The 25,927-nt window shown below is 38.8% G+C and overlaps 1 protein-coding gene across 1 annotated transcript in view; it reads left to right on the forward strand.

The window, feature by feature from the left end:
- LOC136863628 (peroxisomal targeting signal 1 receptor) overlaps positions 1-25,927 on the forward strand; it is a 282,877-nt gene that overhangs the window by 64,443 nt on the left and 192,507 nt on the right. Inside the window, exon 4 of the mRNA XM_067139995.2 lies at positions 24,467-24,597. Within this exon, the coding sequence (XP_066996096.2) occupies positions 24,467-24,597 (131 nt within the window). The remainder of the gene's footprint in view (positions 1-24,466; positions 24,598-25,927) is intronic.

A 25,927-nucleotide genomic window follows, 5' to 3' on the forward strand; every position in this document is an offset into this window, starting at 1 on the left:
CTCGTAACAAATACTGGAAATGTTGTCATTTTGCAGCTAAACGTGCATTGTACCGGGTAAACACATTTCAATTGACACGATTCAGATGACCCAAATGTTTATTGCATGTGCTGTATGATCAGCTGGTTTTAAATTATGAACATGTTCATTTGTAAGGTTTGAGTTTTAATATTGTATGTGCAGAAGTCATTGAAACCCCAAATTTCTGTGCTATTTTCAGTAGTGATTTTCATGGTGAACTTGAAGTTTTGCACCAGTTTTGTCTAATTGTCCTTCTCTTAACACTGTACATCTTTGTATATGTTTTCTGGTTTAGTACTGAAACTGTAGTCTCAAACTTATTCATAAGATTGTGAAATTCTGGAATGAAGTAATTATCCTCAGTGTGGGAAGTGAAAGACGGAAGTGAGCCAGACAGCCACGTGAGCTGCGGTTCTTGGGGGGGGGGGAGCCATCTAACCGGCCTTGGCTCTGCTGTGCATGAGCGGTGGGGATTTATACACAAAACTCTTTGTGTTCATGCCAATGCAAGCTTATTAGGCACATGTACAGAAAGTGCTATCCATACTTCTTTGGCATAAATAGGAATGGAAAGACTTGGACTGCACTTGGATGAAATTATTATGAATTCCAGAAGAATCTGAAGTGTTTCTTTGCATTTCAACGTGACAAGAAAATGTAAGTAAGCTGCAGAAATAATCTGTAACCTTATAAACATAATACGTGCTCTATTTCTTTACTTGAGGCATGCATTGTGAAGTTGTTAATTTTACCATGTAACTATTTCAATACTTTTTTGTAGATGTGATCGTTGGTTCTGGTAGGCCTATACAAAAGGAAATATTTGGATGAAATTTTGAGGAGGAAGATCCATCGCACATGAATTCAAAATACATCTAAGCTGATGGTCAAGACCAATAAGACCAACCTTCCGGCAAACCAGCTGTAAAATAAACTATTCAAGCCACGTGGTTTTCTCTGTCCTAGCTAATCACAATCTTCCATTTGTCACATGTGGCACGCCGTTTTCAAAATTGTGATGCTCAACATTGGCGTACTATCGCCTTGAAAACTGTTGGGAGTTACACGTCATGTTGGGCAAACCAACTTCCCACACAACTTTCTCTATATTTAGTTCTCTTGCTTAACCAAGATTGCCCCCTCCTTGTGCCACAGAATGCCACTAATTTAACACAAGAGTTCTTACAATGCCTAAATAATGTTTCATCATCATCATCATCATCATCATCATCATCATCATCATCATCATCATCATCCAGCTGTAGCCGGGTAGGGGCAAATATGTTTCCTCTCCACTTTCTTTGGTCTTTCCACCACTCCTCCTCCAACATTGTGTCCCAGCCCAGGATTCTTTCTCTAATACTGCGTTGGATTGTGTCCTTCCATCTCAATCGTGGTCGTCCGCGGTTTCTCCTTCCTTGCATTTGCATTTCCATCACCTTTTTTGGCATCTTTCATCACTAATTTGCTTTATTTGCCCAAACCATCTTAATCGGCTCTTCTCTATTCTATCATTCATTTTTTCCACTCCAATTTCTTCCCGGATTTTCTCATTCCTTATTTTGTCTCTTCTGCTCTTCTGCATCATACATATCATTGATATGTAAATATGGATGGAAGATATTAATTGCAGCGGTGAATAATGCCCTCCCCTGGGAACCATGTGACCTTGCCGCGGTGGGGAGGCTTGCGTGTCCTAAGGAAGCATATAGCCGAGCCGTAGGTGCAACCATATTGGATGGGTATCTATCAAGAGACCAGACTAATGAATGGTTCATCAAAAGAGGGTTAGCAGCCTTTCGGAAGTTGCAAGGGCGGCAGTCTAGATGATTGACTAATATGGTCTTGTAATATTACTTAACATGGCTTAGCCATGTTGACGCTGCTACACGGCTGAAAGCAACGAAACTACAGCCGTAACTTAACTCCCAAGGACATGCAGCTCTCTCTGTATGATGGCTTCCTCCCTGGTGAAATATTCCGGAGGTAAAATAGTCCCCCGTTCCGGGGACAAGTGGGGACTACAGGAAGATGGACACTGACCGAAGTTTGAATCGTTGTGGTAGGTTAGAGAATCTGAAAAGGGAGATGGATAGACTAAAGTTAGTTTTAGTTGGTATAAGTGAAGTGCATTGGCAGGAAGAGCAGGATTTTTGGTCAGGCGACTACAGGATTATCAACACAAAATCACACAGGGGATATGCAGGAGATGGTTTAATAATGGATAAGAAACTGGGCAGCGGGTAAGCTACTATGACCAGCGTAGTGAAAGGATTATTGTTGTCAAGATAGACACCAAGCCAATTCCCACCACAATAGTGCAGGTCCATATGCCTACGAGTTCAGCAGATGATGAAGAAATCGAAAGAATATACAAAGAGATACAAGAATTAATACAATATGTAAAAGGCGCTGAAAATCTAATTGTGATGGGAGACCAGAATGCAGTGGTAGGCCAGGAAGAGATGTTAGCATAGTAGGAGAATTCAGATTGGGGAAAAGGAATGAAAGAATAAGCCAGGTGGTTGAATTCTGCACCGATCATAATTTAGTCCTTGCTAACACTTCCTTCAAACACCAAAAACGGCGCCTGTATACATGGACGAGATCTGGAGACACTGGAAGTTATCAAATAAACTTCATTATGATTAGGCAGAGATTCAGTAACCAGGTGTTGGATTGCAGGACTATCCCAGGAGGAGATGTGATCTCTGACCACAACCTGTTGGTCATTAAATGCCATCTGAAATGGAAGAAATTGAAGAGAGGAAGGAATGCAAGGAGATGGGATCTAGACACGTTGATAGAAAAGTGTGTGAGGGATTGTTTCAAGGAACATGTAACAAAAGGACTGAATGAAAAGGCTGAAGGAAACACAGTGGAGGAAGAATGGATAGTCATGAAGAATGAGATCAGTAAGGCTGCTGAAGAAAAGTTAGGAAGAAAGGAAAGATTAACTAAGAAACAGTGGATAGCTCAAGAGATACTAGTCCTGACTGACAAACGACGAAAGTACAAGAATAAAAAAATTAGGAGGGCAGAAAGGATTACAGGCGAATAAAGAATGAAGTAGATAGAAAGTGCAGGACATCTAAGGAAGAACGGCTGAAGAAGTGCAAGGATATTGAAGGCTGTATGGTCTTAGGAAAGGTAGATGCTGCATACAGGAAAATCAAGGAAACCTTTGGAGAAAGGAAAACTAGGTGTATGAAGATTAAAAGCCCAGATGGAAAACCATTTTTAGGGAAAGAAGAGAAGTCAGAAAGATGGCAGGAACATATTCAGCCGTTGCATCAAGGTAAAGAGGTAGATGATAGGGTTCTGGAACAAGAAGAGTCTATTGATGCTGATGACATGGAAGACCCAATTTTGAGGTCAGAATTCAACAGAGCTTTGAGAGACCTGAGTAGGAACAAGGCACCAAGAATTGATGACATACCCTCAAAATTACTTACTGCCTTAGGAGAAACCAGCATGGAGAGGTTATTCCGTCTAGTGTGTAAGATGTATTATACAGGAGAAGTGTCGTTCAATTTTAGGCAGAATATTGTTATACCTATTCCCAAGAAAGCTGGTTCTGACATGTGTGATAACTACCGCTCCATTAGTTTAGTATCTCATGGCCGCAAAATTTTAACACATTATTTACAGAAGTATGGAAAGACAAGTTGAAACTGAGTTGGGAGAAGATCTATTTGGCTTCAGAAGAAATGTGGGAACATGTGAAGCAGTCCTGACTTTACATCTGATCTTAGAGGACCGAATTAAGAAAGACAAGCCCACGTACATGGCTTTTGTAGATCTAGAAAAGGCATTCGATAATGTTGATTAGACCAAGCTGTTTGAAATTCTGAAGGTGATCGGGGTCAGATACCGAGAAAGGAGATTTATCTACAATCTATACAAAAATCAGTCTGCGGTGATGAGAATTGAGGGCTTTGAAAGAGAGGCAGCAATCCAGAAAGGAGTGAGGCAAGACTGCAATTTGTTACCCCTCCTTTTCAATGTTTACATAGAACAGGCGATAAAGGAAATCAAAGAGGAATTTGTAAAGGGAATCAAAGTCCAAGGAGAGGAAATCGAAACCTTGAGATTTGCTGATGATATTGTTGTTTTATCTGACTGCAAAAGATCTGGATAAATTGCTGAATGGAATGAATAGAGTCTTGGAGGAATACAAGATGAAAATAAATACATAAGTCCAAAACAAAATTAATGGTGTGCGGTGGAACAAAATCAGGTGATGCAGGAAATGTTAGACTAGGAAATGAAGTCTTAAAGGAAGTAGATGAATATTGTTACTTGGGTAGTAAAATGACTAATGATAGTAGAAGTAAAGAGGACATAAAATGCTGACTAGCACAAGCAAGGAAGGCCTTTCTTAAAAAAAGAAATTTGTTCACTTTGAACATTGATATAGGAATTAGAAAGGTGTTTTTGAAGACTTCTGTCTGGAGCGTGGCATTGTATGGAAGTGAAACATGGACGATAACTAGCTGAGAACAGAAAGGGAATAGAAGCTTTTGAAATGTGGTGTTGCAGAAGAATGCTGAAGGTGAGATGGGTGGATAGAATCATGAATGAAGAGATACTGAATTGAATTGGTAAGAGATAGATTTGGCTAAATTTGACCAGAAGAAGGGATAGAATGATAGGGCACATCTTAAGACACCCAGGACTCAAGGTAACTACACTACTAGGTAGGCTACTCTGGCGGTTGAAGTTCCCATTGGCTGGAGCGCTATGACGTCACGTGATATGAATGATAGCGAGTAAGGTACAAAGTCGCTGTACAGAAAGCCTGTCAGTTCTCGCGCCTGTGAAACGTCTTCCCAATCTTTCATCAAATAATAGACTGGTTTAGTCCCATTCGATAAGTAACGGTACTTCCAGTAGATTTAAAAACATGAAAATGAGTTAAATTTTGTCACATGCTGAGCAGGTAGAACATCAACTATCAAATACATGACTTATAATACGATTAGAAATAAAATATTGCTATGCAACTCAAAATAATTCATTTATTTCCTGATGAAGTAAATATTTAGATCAAATGGCATAGGAATATATGCATCATATTGACATCTTTATGGAATTACTATATTAAAGTATTAAAACGTACGTGTCAGGAGACTTAATTACTTGATGAACCAGCCCAAAGCTTAGCCTTCTTATTGACATATTTTCTCAGTGTTAGCTCCTTACTCTTTGCATTTAAATGCCGTATCCTAATAAATGTCCTGGTCCTTACGTACAGACAAATTACTTTGTCATGGAATACTGGAAATTTTGACTTAATAATAGAAATAAGAGTTTTCATTACGTTTTTGCATCTGGATACAGTCTTACCGTGAAACACACCAAATGTAATTTTGAACTGGGCTATGTTAACCACTCATGACTGGGATGTGTGAGACCCCCCTTTTGAAATAACCGAGATCCAGCAACAGGTGTCTTCTCGCACAACATTTTTGTCTCTTTCTTCGCATGTACTGTATATCAGATCACGGATACTGTATTATTTCACGAGCTTCGAAATATATTCAGAAATATAAGTTATTAGTACATAATAATGTGAAAGTTATTGGATTTTACTTCCCAGTAACTATGTATTTGAGCACCTTCACCACCAGACTGAGACAGGATCGAATCTGCCAAGTTGGGCTAAGAAGGCCAGTGCTCTACCATTTGAGTTGCTACTCAGCCCGGCTATTAGCACATAACAATAATTATAGAAAATATGATTTTCATTCAGTCATTTATATGCGACACCTTTTTATCGTACAAGCTGTAATAATGGAGATATTCAAGAGTTTATTACAAAGTGTATCAGCAACCAAGCATTGCTGACGAAGTATTGTTATGCCATCACAGTAGCAAACTAACTGGCTATGATGCTTGTTGGCGTTATTGTCTTTATAATATGCAAAATAATAATAATGTTATTTGTGTTACGTCTCACTAACAACATTTACGGTTTTCTGAGACTCGAGGTGCCGTAATTTTGTCCCACGGGAGTTCTTTTACGTGCCGACAATTTATAGCACCACACATGTTTCCATAATATGTTGACTGCATTGTTATCAGTACAGTGGTTCTACTTCAGATACTGACAACGCGAACGCTGTTCACGTCGTGAACCACTATAAAATTATGTGCTAATAGCCAGGCTGAGTAGCACCTCAGATGGTAGAGCGCTGGCCTTCTTAGCCCAACATGGCAGGTTCGATCCTGTCTCAGTCCGGTAGTGAAGGTGTTCAAATTCATAGTTAGTGGGACGTAAAACCAATAACATTAACATTATTATGGGCTAATAACTTATATTTCTGAATATATTTCGAGGGTCGTGAAATAATACAGTATCTGTGGTCCGGTATACAGTAAATACGTAGAAAGAGCCAAAAATGTCGGTCGATCGGTCACTTGCTTTCTTGGCTTACACTGCGTGAACCATCAACGATAGATCCCAAGTGTATGCGTACGAATTGTATTTCCAAACAGTTGTCCTCTAGAAGCGATTTTATGCTATAGTCCGCAGTAAAAAATATAACTCCTTAAAATTAAATAAATATTTCGATATTATCCTCGAATTGCTCATCGAAGTAAATTGTTTGACCTCCTCCAGTATATTATGAGGGTTACAGTAACCTTGTCAGGACATTATTTGCGTGAATGGTTCAGAAGTTATGACCATTTTAGACTGTAGTGGTAATACGTGTCAGCAGGACGGGCGAGTGCTGTCTTCATTTCCCATGACGTCACGCAGAAGGTGGCCAGGGAGAGAAACAAGTGAGCGTGATGCGGGAAGACACCCCCCTCCCCAGGACTTGTACAGTTAGTTTTTGAAGGAAGTGTAGGTGGTAAGAACGGTAGGAGTGTACTAAGATACGAATATGACAAGCAAAGTAGAGCAGATTTAGGATGTAGTTATGTAGAAATGAGAAGGTTAGCACAGGCTAGGGTGGCATCGAGAGCTGTATCAAACCAGTCTATGGACTGATGACTCAAACAACATGAATAATGAACTGCTGATCTGGTCGAATGACTGGAAACAGGCTGTGGATTTTCGTTTTCATTTTCAGCAATGTGACATAGAGGGCATGCAAAATTCAATCAAGCAAGAATTTGCGCTTGTAACCCTTGCTTTTTTGAACTTGCTCAGGGCAGTCTCGGTTGATACTCCAGCATTAGTCTGCCATCATATCCATGTCCCATCACCTTTGATAACACTCTTCCATTGTCTTCAGGTCTTGTTGGAAGCGTTCCACCTACTCATCGCTAGCATCCCCAAGGTTTTCGGGAAATTGATCAAGATGGCTATTCAAGAAGTGCATCTTATTTACTCATGTTGCATCCAAGATCACAAAATGCCTTTAGCATCCTTTGAATCAGAAATGCATAGTTTTCTGCCTTTGTGTTACCAAGGACGTTCTTAATAACTGCTACAAAACGCATCCATGCTGCTCTCTCCTTTTGATCCATCTTCCTGACAAATTCCTCTTCACGTATAAGGGATCAAATGTGAGGACCATCAAACACACCTGCTTTTATTTTCTCGAATGACAGACCAGGAAAGGCAGAAACGTGTTGAAAATATTCATTTTCAGTATTTGGAGCCTTTACAAATTGCTTCAACAAGCCAAGCTTGATATGAAGAGAGAGGAAGACTATTGTCTCGGCTGACAATAGGTTCATTCACAATATTTGGCATCCCTACTTCGGGAGTTTCATGTTTGGGCCACTCCTTCTGTGTGCAGTATTTCTCCCGAGCATGGCTATCCCACATGCATGGGTAGCAAGGATATTTTCTGAAACCTTTCTGTTGTCCAAGGAGGAAGTTCACCATTTTAAGATCCACACAAATGATCCAGTTATGGTCAGAATATTTTAGTAAGTTGGTCATTGATTTGATGTCATAATGTCATTATGGGTAGTAGTAGTAGTAGTAGTAGTAGTAGTAGTAGTAGTAGTAGTAGTAGTAGTAGTAGTAGTACCATAACTTCATTGTGAAACAAAAATCTGTGACAATAATGCAAATCATATTGTATGACAATTGGATTGTATGCAGAGGAAAACTGACTTCGTATTTGAAATTGACGATACCAAAATACATAGAAGCAGTTGAAAAATCTCGTGCAACAGACAACCATGTTTTTCTGTTCCCCTGGGTGTTATCGGTCTGATATATTTTCAGGACGCGATTGTTTACAACCATTATATTCACAACATTCTCAAACCATTTTTTGCAGTACTGACTGAAGAAGAAAACAAAGTATGGCTATTTCCAGCAGGATGGTGCGACGGCCAATACAGTGCATAGCTATGCGATGGTTGCAGGAAGTGTTCGATGATGATCAGATCATCAGTAAAGGCCAATGTTCCCCTTGTTTGTCTGATTTAACCAAATTAAACTTTTGTCTGTGAGGAAATTTCAAAGGTTACAGGGATAATTCTCAAACTGCAGAAGAATTTAAAAAAATCGAAATTAGGAACATTGTGCGTTCTATCAGTGTCCAAGGACTCCAAAGTGTGTTTGAAATCTCATTACAAGATGTGAAGCTTGCATTGCAGCTCAAGGAGATCACTTTAGACATTTTTTGTAAATACTGGTGAGTCTAGTTTCTTCTACCAGTTTATTTATTTTTTTCCAAGCATGTTTATAGCTGGTGAATTCAGTTTCGTTTAGTTTCTATAGGCACAATCATGCCACTTCTTTGAGAAGTCTACATCTGGTCGCCATTCTGGGCACTGCGCTTGCTGTTACCGCTTTCTCTGTTCTCCTATGGCTCAGTACGCTGCTATGAAGTCTTAAAATATACTCCCTCTATTAAGTGCATTAAATTTGTGCCTCTTATTTTTCCTTTATATCCTTGGCTAAGTAGCTTGGCTTTTTGGCTCTGCAGTATAAGTAGAATAGAGTCGTTGATTGGATTCTAGACCAGACACAGCATCGTCAATTTTAATATCAATCTACAGGGCCAAAAAACTGTCAAATTTGTAAATGCCTCTACTTCAACAAATTAAAACCACGTAATCAATACTTTATTTTTGCCTTGGGAAAAATTAAAAATACATTAGCACACACAGAACATGTTTTGACCACTTAGTGGTCATCTTCAGCTGTATAAAGATAGCTTAGATGAAAACATTTGGACAGTAAGCACATTAAATGTTAAAACTATGTCCCATGGGATCCTAAAAACTATTGCTCTAGGTCATGCGATTCCAACTCGGGTGCTCCCATGGCCCTGGCCGGCCCCGGCAGCGGCACCGGCACCGGCGCTGTGCTATAGCCCCAATGAGGTGGTGGGGGAAGGAGGGGAAGTGTCGGAAACAGAACCACAGGTTGTCAAGTCAGCGCGCAGCTTACGAAAACAATATTATTCATGACAATTCTGTGAACACATAAACAAACAATTTATTCTGTACACACATTGCGTTTGCCTTAAGGTACATTTAGCGTTTAAGTCGATTGTTGACATTGTTTTGCGGCAACTAATTTACTAATATTGGGTACAATCGATTTGGCAGTAAAAACTCTAAGACTACATCAGACAGAGAAGTCCTAGTTCTACATGTATTTAAATTCAGAATTGAAAACATCTGTTCGCATGCATAAGTTGTACCGAACATTCACGTCAATTTTAAGGCAAGTGCATGAAGTCAGGGAAATTCTTGTGGATGAACACCTTTGTAAAAGTAAATTAAACCACCGTTGTAGTGGTAGTACCTGTCCTTTAGGATTGCGTTGCACTGAAGTTTTATCAGCCCTGTTTGGAAACATGATGGTGATTTTCAGGACGCGCTGAAAATGGGGTCATGCATATTTGGAGTTGAGGTGCCATATCATTCATTTCTTTGAATTGGGCATTGGATTCATGATGCAAAATCTGTAATGACGTCTGATACTCTCTAAGATTTTCGTAAGTAGACAAATGTAATGATTTTAATGAAGTAAAATTGTCAAAATTTCCGGCTTCAAGCTGACTTTTCAATAACAAACACTGCATTTTGAAAGCAGTAATTCTTTCACACATGGTGCTAACCACTGTGTTTCTCCCTTGGAATTAAATATTTAAATCATTCAAATAAGACGTTATGTCCGCCAAGAATGCGAGATCAGCTACCCATTGTTAGTTCATCTCTATGAACAGAGCAATTCTTCAATTACTGCAAAGAAGGTTGCTAGCACTTTCACGCAACTTAACCAGCGCACAATACAATAAAAGAGAATGTCGCTACATTCTGCCTCGAGATCTTCTCAAAATTCTTTGAACTGCCGATGGTTCAAACCTTGCTTTCTGCAGAAATTTGCACATTTTGACACAGTATCCATAACTGATTTAAAGTTGCGAAAGTTTTTTGCTCATAATTGTTCTTGATGTAAAATACAATGTATTGCGTGGAGTAGGTGGGGAAGGAGGGGAACGGTGCTGCTGAGTGCAGCGCTGGTGCGCCCCAGAACTAAGTGCTCGAGTTGGAAAGGCCTGCTCTAGGTGCTCTAAAAGAGAGGTTGGGGGGTAAGGTAATGTGTGTGGATAATACTTAAATTACAATTGTGTTTAAAAAACTTATTAACTAATATACTGTTCCCGACGTAGTCAGTCAGCGAACACGAGACACCCCAGGGGTGCTCAGTTCGATGGCTGTAGGCTTATAAAAATAAATGAATGTGGCAGGATTAACATAGGGTTCATCGAATAAGCATGTTCAAGGTATAAAACAAATGACACTTTTATTGAATTAAATGAAATATTAGCCATCCTGAAGTCTGTGATTATGACTGTGATCACTATTGTATGTAATTTAATATGGCTCTTGATGTAACAAACCTAAATGCAAACAAATGGGATGGTACACGGCAGTTGTTTTCCCTAATATTCTAACAGAGTATTTTACATTGTTAATTTTCTTTATTGTCTTTAAAATCATTAAATTATTACTTTAAAGTTGAATAAAAAATTGTTATTCAGAAAAATGGGGTCTGGGCCAAGCCTTCATCGACAATCTGGAAAAAATGCAGTAATTGTAAGAACGAGTATAATAAAGAAATATCCAAGATTCAATAAGTTAACAGTTATAGCAAAATAAAATTTACATTCATTATATTAACAATTTTGTAGTTATAAAATGAAAAGTTGAATTTGCCTTTGTTTTCTCTAAGTTAATCCGAGACGTCGGATATATCTGTTCCCGTCGTCACACATCTCTTTTCGTGAGAATTAATACTGAACTTTAAGCATCTGATCAATAATTGAACAAAATAAAACGCCTTCTGAGCTTACGAACATTCATATATGGAGAGAATATCATCCATGTGGAAATCCCATCCACTATCCATCGATAATATCAAAGTGTCACACATTATCAGAACAAAACACATAGAAAATAATTCTCTAACTACTAGCAAATTACTACATCTACAGCTAACTACTGAAATTATCAAGAAGACTGTGATTATCAAGAAGAAAATATCTACAATATTTACATGTCGACGAGTGTCGATCAACTATATCACTCATCTGTTAACAGATTTATTACGTTCCAACAAGATCGAGTTACCTCATGAGAGCGAAAAATTACATTAACGAATGAACTTGCCTAGTCACGAATCAAATATTATTGAGATATTTCATCGAAGATCTGTTCTTCAGACCTAAGGCCTTCGCGAACATTCACCTGTACCTTCAACTTGAAATTATTAAATTACTTGAGCAAAATTGGGATATTCTCACGAATTAAGAAGTACATCGATTAACATGGACTTTTCATTTTCTTCATCTGACGACACTAATATTAGACTACACTGCATTCGTCTCGAATAATCCATATTCACATTACAACATAATCAACATCAGGCTTAATAATATTACGACATTAACATGTGAAAAACTCAAGTTTCACGAAGATTCATATCATGCGCAATTATTCCATATACTTTACACGTACAGTGTACCACAGTGACGACTCTAACTTGTCGCATCCTAATATCAAATATGTGTAGCCACGAAATATAAGAACCTACCATCGTCCTACAAATGCATAATATCCACTTAAATGTGTCTCGATGATTAATTAACCCAATTAATTATCACATGCCACAATGCACATATTCTCATTAAATTCATACATAGAATTCAGACTTGATATCCCGTTGACACGTTATCTCAGACACGAGGTACAAGTAGAAGTTCTGTTTCAAGGAAAATATTGAAAATATTGACAAAATATCCTTTCATTAAATTCATCGGACATAAATCAACTCATATTCGTAACGAAATTCACTCAATAAGCAAAGATGCTTTCGATAACACATGGATAACTCTATCAGAACCCTCGCTGTCAAATTCACGGCCACATGGTCATTAAACAATCGCATGTGCTAATTTTACGACATATCCGAGCAAAAGATACAGCCATAAAATGTGTCAAAATAAATTACTAAGAAGAAAGAAAGAATAGAACAAAACTACATAGAACAGATATAAATGAGATGTAATCGACTTAACTTAAGGAGTTATCTTCACGTCTGGAAGTCTGGATTCTCAATCAGCCATGCTAGGATGAAAGAATCTGCATCCCGACGCCGCCGACGGTGGTAGATGGTTTTAGAACTTCATGGTGAAGCACAGGTAATCCATATTACAAAGTTCCGTCCTCTTCTGGAAATGATCAAGTCCAGGTCCTCCACGTTCACTCGTGAGAAAGCTGAAACTAACACAAAGTGTTTTAGAATAAACTCCAAACACACACGTAACTGTATTTTGGAAATGACACGTACTTAAGGGATTAATATCTGCACATTCGACGTCTGATCACAGCACTGTTCTACGTTGTAGACTATTATCAGACGTGTAGAGCACAGGAGTGAAGCCACTATTCCTGGCGACAGTATTCACGATGTTCTACATTGAAAGTCTTGCTGGCAAGGACTCTGAGCGACTGAAGATGATAGTTCGGGAACACGTCAGTATGTGAGAGTGAGTACTCTTATCACATGACTTAAATATCATGTCTGGTACGCATGCACGGAAGTAAAGTCAATTTAGATACTAAATACTTCTACCGTATGAATATATAATTTTATCACCATTTTAGCCAAAAGGTCGTGTAAATTAGTTCAAAATTTTTAGTTTTTAATTTATATCGTCTAAATGTGCTATTATTTATCCAGTTTATTTTAATTTAATCCTTGAGCGTTCTGTAATTATGCATGTCATGCCACCAAAGATATTATAAATATTTCATTTATATCGTTCCTCGCAATTACAAGTGACACGCGCTAGCAACTTTTTTTCTCTCGCCAACCTTCATTTTTTTATTTTTATTTTGTTAGTCGGCCGGCCACCATCTTCACGTAAAAAAACTTGTTCTTGTCCACGAGCCAAGGTCACGCACACTCCATCTCGCCGACAAGCGAACACAAATACCAATATAACGGACCATTATATTGGTATTTATAAATTTACTCATTCGGGACAAATATTTTAAATTCCCTATGGGAATCAACATCTGTATTATTAAGCGAACACAAGCCACACACCAACACCTGTCCAGTCAGCTGTGACCTACTCACGGCCACAATACATATTTAAAATATTTAAAAGCGTCTCTGGTGATACACTTTTCGTAATAACGCTAGGTGGCATGAATAAAAGTGTCCTTGTTTGTAACAGTCTTCAGGCATTTGTGAGGATACTTAAATTAAAATTCACGTCTACATGATGTTAAAAAACTTATTTACTAATAAACCTATTTGAAAAATATCTTGAAGCGTCTATGTTGAGGCACTTTTTAAAAACACTTTGTCTTGAATAAAAAGTCTATGTACAGTACATTCCAGGCTTCGGGTATTTGTTGTTTGTATTTTGTATTGAGTATCTTCCTTAAATGTTGCTCTTTAGGTTGTGGTAAAAGGCCGTGTTGACTGTTTGACTTGTGAATATTGCTCTTTAGATTGTGGCAAAAAGGATGTGTTAATTGTTGTTGATTTGCAAAAGTCCTATGGTAGCTTCTCTGTTATATAAAATGACGGTCTTCTGATTAGGGCAGCTTGCCTCACCATAGGCGCTTCAAGATATTTTAAAAATATGTTTATTAGTAAATAAGTTTTTTAACAGCATGTAGACGTGAATTTTAATTTAAGTATCCTTCTCACAAATGCCTGAAGACTGTTACAAACAATGACTTTTTTATTCATGCCACCTAGTGTTATTACGAAAAGTGTATCACTAGAGATGCTTTTAAATATTTTAAATATGTATATTAGTTAATAAGTTTTTTAAACACAATTGTAGATGCGAATTGTAATTTAAGTATTATCCCCAACATCCCCCATTCCCTAGAGCAATAATTTTTAGGATCCCATGGGACATAGTTCTAAGGTTTAATGTGCTTACTGTCCAAATGTTTTCATCTAAGCTATCTTTATACAGCTGAAGATGACCACTAATTTGTCGAAACGTGTTCTGTGTGCGCTAATGTATTTTTAATTTTGCCCAAGGCAAAAATAAAGTATCGATTAGGTGGTTTTTAAATTAATTTGTTGATTGTACTCATCGATACGGTCATGAAGTGGACGGCTTGCAATGCCTCTACTTGTCAAAGCCATATTTAAAAGTGATTGACCCTGATGTGGCAGGGTTTCATACGTTATAGTTTCCTCAGACTGAATTTTTTATGTGGTTCTAAAAAGGGCTGTTGGTATTGTGGCATAGGGTATGAAGCTGGGTTTGACAATGAAAAGTGATAGTATGAGGCTAACACACAGGCAGCCAACATTCCAGTTAACTATGCGTACATGTTCCAAGTAGAACGGTAACATATGACGGCAGGTAGGTACGTAGCTGCACAAACTCCCTCCCTTCAAGGTAGATCACAACACAACACATGTTCACTCCCTTGTGATGTTTTTCAATGATGAGTATGTGGATATCTATGGAGAAGCTGGACAGAATGCATACCAGGCACAATGTCTATATCTAGAACTCTATCCGGGTAGGCAACAACAGATAGACAGGACATTTCAGAGTGTGGAAAGACGTCTGCATGCAACTGCATCCATGGGAAGGACATGGCCTATTTGGTACCATCCCTTGAAGTCTGCGCATAGTGAAGAGGATGTATTGGACACTATCCAGCATAACCCTCACACTAACACACATGGCATTACAAAGGAGATGAACATCAGCCAGGCATCTGCTATGTGGATATTGCATACCATATGGTTTCACCCGTACCATCTTCACTTAAATCAGGAGCTCCATGGTTATGATTTCAAAGCCCATATGGCATTCTGTCAGTGGACCGTACCGCATGTGGACAGTGAACCTGCCGTGTGTGCGCACGCGCGCGTGTGGTTTTTGTTTTTGTTTTGCACACTTCATTGGCCTCCTGATCATGATAAATGTACACTTTGTACACTTTGCAACTGTTCATGAAGGTTGTATGTCATAAACACGTCTACCCACAACTGCCTTAAGTAGAAAACCTCCTGGACTGGGCTATAAGGGAGAGGTAAGTTTGCATGTAGTCAAATGAATACGGATTGTTTCATTAGAGCAGCGGTTCCCATAATTTTTTGACTTGCCAATGTTTTGACAAACATAGATAGATTTTACTGGCATAGTTAAGGTCATTAGGCCTCCTTACATTAAACCAAGATCTGAATAGAACGTATTCCTTACATACATATTACTTTAAAAAAACTTAAATTAACCTAAATTTAATGTAGATGAGATAAATAGGCTTACCGTAGGATTCCCCTCCAAGTGTGGATCAATGGCAGTTCAATTATTGAAAGTACAAAAGTTCTAATAATTGTACATTATTAATATAACATGGTAAGACACTTGCAGATCATTCTGATTGTCACTCTTTGCAACAGACATGTAAGAAGTAAAATCATTTTACCATTAGGTTTTCAGAGAAAAAATCAGACTTAAAAAATGATTAGGGTCTTCGGTTTCTAAATGGCATTTAAATAGAGAAGGTTTCAGATCTCTTCTAGCAAGAATGTCACCACAAACAACACTGCAGTCTTGGACAGTTCTGGTCACCTGTAAAAGAAAATCCACATCTAATATAATAATCAGGCTTTTTTCCCTTTACATACGGTTGACCATTATTGGATTAACACATCACTAGAACAAGCGATTTGGCTGTGTGGTTTGGGTCACATAGCTGTGAGCTTGCATTTGGCAGGAGGCAGGTTCAAACCACACTGTTGACAGCCTTGAAAATAGTTTTCTGTGGTTTCCCAGTTTTACAACAGGCTAATGCATGAACTTGTACCTTAATTAAGACCTTCCCAGTCCTAGCCCTGACCTGTCCCGTTGTTGCCATAACACCCGAGTAAGTGTGATGTAAAACAAATAGGAAAAAAATCACCAAGTTTAACATGTTCTCTGCTTTGCGAGTCACATGTGACTCGTACAGCACTAAAACGTGGTGCTGGACAAAGTACACATTTTATTCCTGTGCTGCTACAGAGATAACTTTGCGTATCAGTACCACAGCGAGTCACAGGTGGTATCTATGATGTTCTATGGCATAGCTGTATGTTCAACAACTACCTCATACCATGAGGCATGGGTGACTCGTGACTCATGGATGTAATACAGCTTTCACTATTTGCTATACGAGTCACCAGTGCCTCGCATTTTTACTAGACGTCCTGCTCAACTGCGGTGGACAGTAGGAGCTATACATTGTTGATTATTATCGTGCTGTAGCTGTCATAGGCTGGTGGAAATCTGTTGTGACAGTGTATGAATATCCTTGTCAGTGTGTGAAGTAACTACGGGATTTACAATTCAGCATCTTTTCTATGCAGCATCACGGTCAGGAAGTTGCTTATATACAGATTTCATCATCTAGTTCTCAACTATAAACTTAGAAAGCTAAGGAATGTGTGTGAATTTTTTCAGATGAAACATAGATTATCAGACTTCTAGCTACCCAAAGAGTGTTTATTGAGGACTTTTCACAACGAACCAGGAGATCTCGTTTAGAGAAACCATTAGAGGAGTTGAATATTGAAGTTCTTTTGGAATATGAAGATATCGAATGTAGTGATATTGAGGATCACAATTTTTTCATTATCAAGTTCATCATCTTCACCAGTGTCCTCTGGAACCGACACAGAGGTAAATGAGAGCCACAATGAAAGGGACACCCCCTGTGAGTGGGGGACACAGACGAAGAATACACCCATGGTATCCCCTGCCTGTTGTAAGGGGTGACCAAGGGATGATTGTATTAGAACCATGAAAATGAAATGGTATGGCGTATGGCTTTTAGTGCTGGGAGATCCCAGGACGGGTTCGGCTCGCCAGGTGCAGGTCTTTTTATTTGACACCCGTAGGCGACCTGCGCGTCGTGATGAGGATGAAATGATGATGAAGACAACACATACACCCAGCCCCTGTGCCAGGGGTTAAAATTCGTGACCCTGCCGGGAATCGAACCTGGGACCCGTGTGACCAAAGACCAGCACGCTAACCATTTAGCCATGGAGCCGGACAGAACCATGAAACTACTTGTGATTAGTACAATCACGTGGGAAAGCCACGGGTCGCTTTTACTTGCGAGTAGTACCACTATGTTAGGTATACAATAGGTTTGTGATTAGTAACAGCAGAGAGCGGTTCACTGTGGGTTTCCAGTACCTGCGATTAGTATCATTATATGCGGAACATCACAGGCTTACGTTGCCTGTGATTAGTACCACTATATGAGAGAGACTGTTGGTCTGCGTTGCCTGTGATTTGTACCCACTGTGTGAGGAACACCACAGGATGGTAAGAGTCCCTGTGATTAGTACACTTATGTGAGGTGCACCATGGGTTTGCGTTGCCTACGAATGGCACCATTATATGAGAAACACCATAGGTCTGCGTTACCTGTACGATGTACATGCGAGCACAGAAATGGTGTCCCGGTATAAACAAAGCATGGTATACCCCCACCTCCACGCTTAAAGCATTGCTGCAGGTAGACAGCCCGCTACAAGACTGTTGTGATTGAAATGGGCACAGTGGTGGATGTATAGCAATACACACACCCTGCCTTCAGCACTACCCGTTCACTCCCTCCCCTCTTTCTCGGTACTGGAGTGGCCTTCGACACTACCCCTTCACTCCCTCGCCACCTTTCAGTACTGGAGTGGGGCAGTGTTGATTGTTTACGCCGGGACACCATTTCTGTGCTTGCATGTACAATACTTGTGAGTAGTACCATAATGATTGGAACACCATGCATGAGTTTATGGTACTTTTGATTAGTACCGCAACTTTAGAAATACCATGATTCTACTTTACTAGCAATAAATGCCATTATGAGGGACCGTTGACCTGGATATTGAACCCCATTAGACAACAAGCATCATCAATTCAGGATTGTGCTTTGGAAGTAGTCCCTTGGTCAGTAATATTATTTCTGGGAAGGTGAGGCATTGTGGATCAGATCCATTGATTGATTTAAATTCATATTCATCCATTCATTCTTCATCACATTTTGAATTCTGTTCAGTGGATGAATTTTGTACTTTTTAATTGTCATTGCATTTCGTCTCATTTCGTACCATTAGGGACCAATGACCAAGATGTTAGGCCCCTTTAAACAATCATCATCATCATCATCAAGCTGCCTCTGTGGATCAGTGGTAGAGTGTCGCTGCCGGATCCCACGATAGCGGGTTCAAACCCAGCAGAGGTAGTCGGATTTTTTAAGGGCGAAAAAAAGTCCATTCGACACTCCATGTCGTACCATGTCGGCATGTAAAAGACCTCTGGTGACACATTTGGTGTTTACCTGACAAAATTCATTAAATCTCAGCCATAGGCGCCCAAGAGGTTTTCAGTTTGTGCCATCTAGTAGGCCTAGAGTAAAACGGAACGTCGAAATTGACGAGCAGACAGCCAGATGACGTCAAATTGAAATTTCTGCACAAGGTAGTCGAGACGTTGTTGTTGTTGTTATTATTATTATTATTATTATTATTATTATTATTATTATTATTATTATTATTATTATTATTATTATTATTGAAAGTGACAGTGAACAGTTTAAAACATAATCAGGTAAATCAGACTGCAGTTGGGGTGATATAACCAGGAATGATTTAGGCTTTACTGTTTTTCCTGGGGAAGCAGCTGCACTCTCACTTCATGGGTGACAGCCTATTAGAAATAATGGTTCAGGAAAGCAACAGGTATGCCATTCAGTTTAAACAAAGTCATAATTAGAAAAGCAAGTCTAAAAGTTTGAAATGGAAGGAAACTAATGTTGAGGAAATGAAACACTTTCTAGGAATTATCATGTGTATGGCTCTTGTTTCTCACCAAACTATTAACTCATACTGGTCTAAGAATGTCTTATATGATGTGCAACTTATTAGACAGGTAACACCATGGGATTGTTTCCTTCTTCTCTTGAGATTGTGGCACTTTGCAGGCAACGAATCTATCCATCAACCAGGCGATCGTCTTTACCGAATCCAACCCTCCTTTATAAATTAAACCAAACTTTTGAAGATGCCTTGACAATGGGGAAAGAAATGGTTATAGATGAAATAGTAGTTCCTTGGAGAGGCGTTTAGTTTTCAGAATGTACATTCCTGACAAAACTTACAAATATGGAGTTAAGGTGTATAAACTGTGCAGGAGAGAAGGCTACACTACTGGAACGAAGATCTGTGCAGGAAAATCCGGGTGTGAATGAAAGCGGAATAGGTCATATTCATTCTGTTGTGATGAGCTTCTAAGCGGATTTCTAAATGAAGGATGTATCCTTTATGCTGCTAATTTCCACACTAGTGTACCTCTGGCTGAACGACTTGTGAGGAACAAATCAATTGTGTGTGAGACCCTTCGTAGCAATAGACATGGACTGACTACCAATGGTAGTGAAACAGAAAATAAAGAAAGGAGAGGTGGTGGGTAAGATGTGCCAGCATGGTAATGAGTTATTAAGTGGGTTGACAAGCGACCTGTTCTAATGCTTTGAACACTGCCGAGCCGTAGTGACTGACTGGTGGACTCTGGAAAGAAAAACAGACACAGTGAACCTGTCAGGAAGCCTTTCTCTGTTCTTCATTACAGTGGAGCTAAAATGGGGGTCGATTTCAGTGATCAAATGTCTTCCTATTATCCAGGTCTACAGAAAGGTTTAAAATGGTATACATACCGGGCGAGTTGGCCGTGCGGTCAGGGACACACGGCTGTGAGCTTGCATCCGGGAGATAGTGGGTTCGAACCCCACTGTCGGCAGCCCTGAAGATGGTTTTCCGTTGTTTCCCATTTTCACACCAGGCAAATGCTGGGGCTGTACCTTAAGGCCACGGCTGCTTCCTTCCAACTCCTAGGCCTATCCTATCCAATTGTCGCCATAAGACCTATCTGTGTTGATGCAACGTAAAGCCACTTAGCATGCACACGCGCGCGCACTCTCTCTCTCTTACTTCATCATCCGCCAGGGATGCATCTCCATGTGCACAATCAAAGTCTTTAACTTAGACTCACTGGACAAGTTGGCTGTGCATCCAAAATTGGACGGAAAATTAATTTTTAGACAACTATTATCAGGCACCCAGGCTCTTTAAGACATAAGAAAACCTACCCAAACAGTCACTACAATCCATCAAGATTCTACCCACCCTCTTATTCACAAACGAGCAGCATACGACAGAATGGTGTACCAAGCCTTCAGTGTTCCAATGTCAAAAAGAGGCCTCAGAAATGAGTTGAACACTATTCGTAATATAGCAAAATCTAATGGATACAGCAGTTTCTTTATTGAAAGAAAAATTGATAAATATAAATAATGCCCCTTAACCACTTTGAAAGAAAGATAAACAATTCCTCTTTTTCTACCTTTACATTCAACGAACAAATTTACAAAGTCAGCAACATCTTTAAAAAGCACGATGTAAAGGTAGTTTTCAAAACCAGTAATAGGAATGCAGAAGTCTTACATAATGCCACATCCATAAACAAGTTCAATAGTTTTTCAAATTCAGGAGTGTACAGGATTATTTGCAACAGCTGTAGTTCTTCTTACGTTGGGCAGACTGGGAAGGGCTTTAATATAAGGTACTCGGAGCACGTTAATGCCCTGAAGTACAATACATTTTCGGCTGTTGGACAGCATATGCATAACTATAATCACAAATTCACAGACATAAAACAAGATATGGAAATTCTCAGTCATCAACAAAGGACCCCTCTTTAACATTATAGAAAGCTGCTTCATACATGTAGGTTAATATTTTAACCTGAATTATAATCTTAATGACATTTCAGAAAAGCCAAATATCCTGTTTGACCTAATTCCCATTTTTAGAAACATCAAAACTAAGAAGTCATAATTCAGTTTTTCATACTATTCACAGCACCTTCCCTCAGCAGCCATCTGTTTTCCCACATCCTTTGGCCCTGCCTAAATCCCCCTTCCTCTCTCACTCCTTGCCTCGTCCTCTCCCTTTTCTTTGAATCTCACCACCGTTAGTATGCGGCACACAACAGTAGGCCATGCACCACATGCCGCAACGAAAGGTAATTCTCATATAATCTGTGCCATTTGATTAGCACTCTCTCTCCTTTAGTTCATTAATTTTGACCATCATTTATTCAGGTTAACTTCATGGACACCACATTGAACCAGCTGTAATCTAAGAATGTGTCAATTATTTAATCGTATCTTCGTGTGCCATCCGCGATTCAACCATTGACAATGTCCATTAGAGGAACTTTTCAGCATTTTCATGCAGTAGCGGCGATTGGGAATTAAAAGTGTGTGGGGGGGGGAACAAAATTATGGACAACAAAAAGTACCTGGGTTAGTGGGATATAAAGGGTGTGGAGGATGGGGGAGGCGAGGGTGTGGTACATGCATGTAAACTGGAAGAAAAGGTACAAAGTGGTATTTTTTTTTTTTTTTGCCCTCTTGGCGAATTTCTACAGAGAGGTAAAGCTTTTACCAATTTAAGTGCGGTAATAACAGTTTTTGAGATGATGATTCAATACTAGACTACAGTATAAAACTCTCACCAAGGGAACAATATACTTACAGTATGTATTACAATTAAATAGAAGTATGGCGTGATTATACAATTAAAAATCATTTAGTATTTGACTACACACAAAGAAACTAACAGACAATGAAGAGACTGCCAGAGGGATGAATGCGAGCGACAATCGAATCATACTTCAGGGTCCTTGATCTCAGCAAAAAGACATACCCTGCTACCCTTTTTTTCATAGCACATCTAACGTCTCCGCTACTTACTGAGGCGCTGTGCAAATCTGTTAGCCACGACGAATGACATTTTGTACTTATTTCCGCTAATAATCAAAGAAAATAAACTAAAGAGCTAGCTAGCTGATAAGATAATGGGGATCCGTACAATTTTTTTAAAATTCCAATAATTCCTAGTTTCAGCCGGCTAAAATGGAATCAGAATGTAATGTTTTCTCCACAAGGGGGGGGGGGGCGACTGCCCCCGCCCCCCTTAGTCGCTGCTACTGTTTTCATGATATTTTAACAAGCTCTAATGGAACATTTTAACATGATGCAATGCATCTAAGAATTTTAGAGCCTGATTTTAATTTCGTCATATTTTACATGTTGTGCACATAGTTCATCCCAGATGTTTTTAACACTTTTTAATGTCATTTGTGTGTGTTTGTAAATTTGTTTTAGTTATTGGATGTGTTTGTACAGTTCTGCATTAAGGCTGATGATGGCCAGCCAAGGCCGAAACTAGTTCTTGGACTGGAGATGTAATGTAAACATAGGTGGACCATTACGACATAAGTTTAGTTATTATTGTGATCACAATACGAGAGCTAGCTGTGTTGGTGTGACGTAAAACAAATTGTAAAAAGTTATAACTTACTAGACTGAGGAAGCTACTCTCTGCCAGTAAATATCTTAATACACGCTTTATTTCAAAAAACTGAAAACAATGTCTATTCCACATGGATTCACTTGCTACAGTTCAGTATTCTCTGTGTAACTTTGATGATGATGATAATGATAATTCCATAAGAGTGAGAAACAACCATTTGGGAAAATTTTTGATGGTTTTCGCAAGGGTTTCATGAGTCACAGGTTGGGAAACTATGCGTTAGACCTGCAGGATCCTGACAAGGAAGGAACACTATAGTAGGCAGGGGGAGAGCAATCAAACGCCGTCCATCGTAAGGAATTCACAAGAGTTATGTTATGCACAATCTTGTAGTTTCCATTATGGATGGAGAAAGGTGCAGTATGATGAAATTGCCCCGATTTGATATGAAATTGTACATGTTCTTCATATCATTTAGTTCAGTTAATGAGCTACTTAAAAAAAGTATCTAAAGTTTCTGTTCTTGATCGTTGGTAGGTGCATTCTTATCCATTGCAAGATTCCTCAATTTCATAAACAAAATGAGTATGTTTCTGCCAAAAAATCATCCACTATTTTAAGGCTCAGTCTTGCATTGAAAGTTTACTTTATTGCCTGCATTTTTTGATGTTTTGACTGGCAGCTTTCACTGTACATTTTGGTCTCTTATTCCCTTCTGGACATTTTGCATTGAAAAACAGTAACTACAGGGCTTAGTTGCTTTCAGCATGGAAAAGCCAACCTGAATTCTATAGTAGAGACACAAGGAGTGGCAGGACAAGATTCTTTTCAATGTAGGAATATACACCTTGGTTGGTAGAAGGAAAAACTGTGGTAAAAGAATTTATACAAAAATATTTACTCCGGGCCTTATAGCAACAGACATTTCATTTAATAGCTCAGATAGATTTAAAGTGTTCGAGCACATTGGCTGAAAACTTACTGTACTGGCAAGGTCTTCTTTATAAAATATCCCATTTTTAAAACTAAAAAATGGCCTAATAGCTTTTTGCGGGTAGTTATCTTCACTTTTGTAACAGTTAAAATGTAATGGTAAAATATTGAAGGCAGTTTGTTTGAAATGTCAGTGCTAAAACTGTAAGAGATGAATTCTGTGAACAATTTAAAATCAGTTTAGGTTTGTGCAATATTTGGTTTGTTTATGTAGATATAATGACATGAAACAAATAATTAGTTATTAGTACAATAATAAAAGGTTATTTATTAAATTGAAACTTTGTGATGTACATAGTGTGATGTTCCAGATTAAGCATTAAAAACCCCTTTTCCTGACTTAAGACATCCTGATTTAAGGAACCTTTACTACATTTATTCAGTAAAATAATAGATAAATCAAATTCTTTCAGAAAATTATTTTTTTCTCTGTGTATAATAATCTTGGGGCACCATTAGGCTGACGGCAAGAAATGCACCAAACCAAAAAAATTAAGTATTCTAGATTGTTCTTAATAGTTAACGGTATTAATTTTGAACATGTTTAATCTACTTAGTGTGAACTGAATTCTGTATGTTCGTTTTTATTGCATTTCCTTGAAGGAGGAATACCATGAAGAAGAAGTCTGGAGAACATCATATAAGCCAGAAATATCCCGGATTCAAAGCACTTTTCATCATGGATTTGATTCCATATGGACTCCAGATCATTTTCAAACCGATGAAAGAAACATGTAAGTTGTATTTATTTTATTTGTAAAGTATGTCTTATTATTAGAGATTAAACCATAACAGAAATTTGCTGTTTGCGGCTTATTTCTTATCATGAGAATTGAAGCAATCTGATTTTGTACCATAAAATCTATTATTTTCTTACTTGTAATAGATGTAACCATCATACCTACGTAGAACTGTCTAGAAGTCTTACTTTGACTAATTCAAGCTAACTTCATCTCACTGGGTGATATGAATAAAATGACATACATTTTGTGAAACAGATCTCAAAGGAAGTGAGGCTCGGAAGTCACTTGCGAGATCTCTCCATGCAAATGCCGAGTCGAAGAGACAGGCATTTCTTTCGGGTTTAAGCACAGGGCTGAAAAATCAAACAGGGGAGGAGGGGTAAGCGACTGATAGTGTTACACATTGGAAGTGATGACTGTTTTCTGGAGGGTGGTGATCTTGTGTTCAAGTCTGTTTAAAAAAAAAAAAAAAACAGACTATCGTGATGAAATGACTTGACTTATTTCCTGTTAGTCCCTCTGGAGCATAGGGCCTTGGCGAAATTTCTCCACACAGTAAACTTCCTGGCCATTTTCTTAACTTCACTCCAGGTCTTGTCAACCTCTGCGATTTCCTTTTATTCCAGAAACCAATTTTCGTTATCCTCTTCATGCCAAAGGTCGTCATCAGGTTATCTGCCCGGTTTTGTAATTTCGCTTCAGTTTCTATAATCAGACTATTTAAGAAGAGCCCACTGCTTCTGAGTGCCTTGATGGGGCTTCCATCTTAAGCCTGAGGCAAGTGAATAGTTTCTTTTCCTTCACTTGAGATGTATCTTGTAAACTGTCCCTGGTATGTGTCAGCTGACACCACAGTTGTATTATTATTTTTAATAATAATAATACATACATACATACATACATACATACATACATACATACATACATACATTATCATTATAGACTGTTATGCCTTTCAGCGTTCAGTCTGCAAGCCTCTGTGAATTTACTCGATTTGCAACTAGTGTTGTGGCCTCATTTAGTTCTATACCTCTTATCTTTAAATCGTTAGAAACCGAGTCTAACCATCGTCGTCTTGGTCTCCCTTTACTTCTCTTACCCTCCATAGCAGAGTCCATTATTCTCCTAGGTAACCTATCCTCCATTCGCCTCACATGACCCCACCACCGAAGCCGGTTTATGCGTACAGCTTCATCCATCGAGTTCATTCCTAAATTAGCCTTTATCTCCTCATTTTGAGTACCCTCCTGCCATTGTTCCCACATGTTTGTACCAGCAATCATTCTTGCTACTTTCATGTCTGTTATTTCTAACTTATGAA

This window comes from Anabrus simplex, chromosome 2 (assembly GCF_040414725.1).
Source record: "Anabrus simplex isolate iqAnaSimp1 chromosome 2, ASM4041472v1, whole genome shotgun sequence".
Taxonomy (NCBI): Eukaryota; Metazoa; Arthropoda; class Insecta; order Orthoptera; family Tettigoniidae; genus Anabrus; species Anabrus simplex.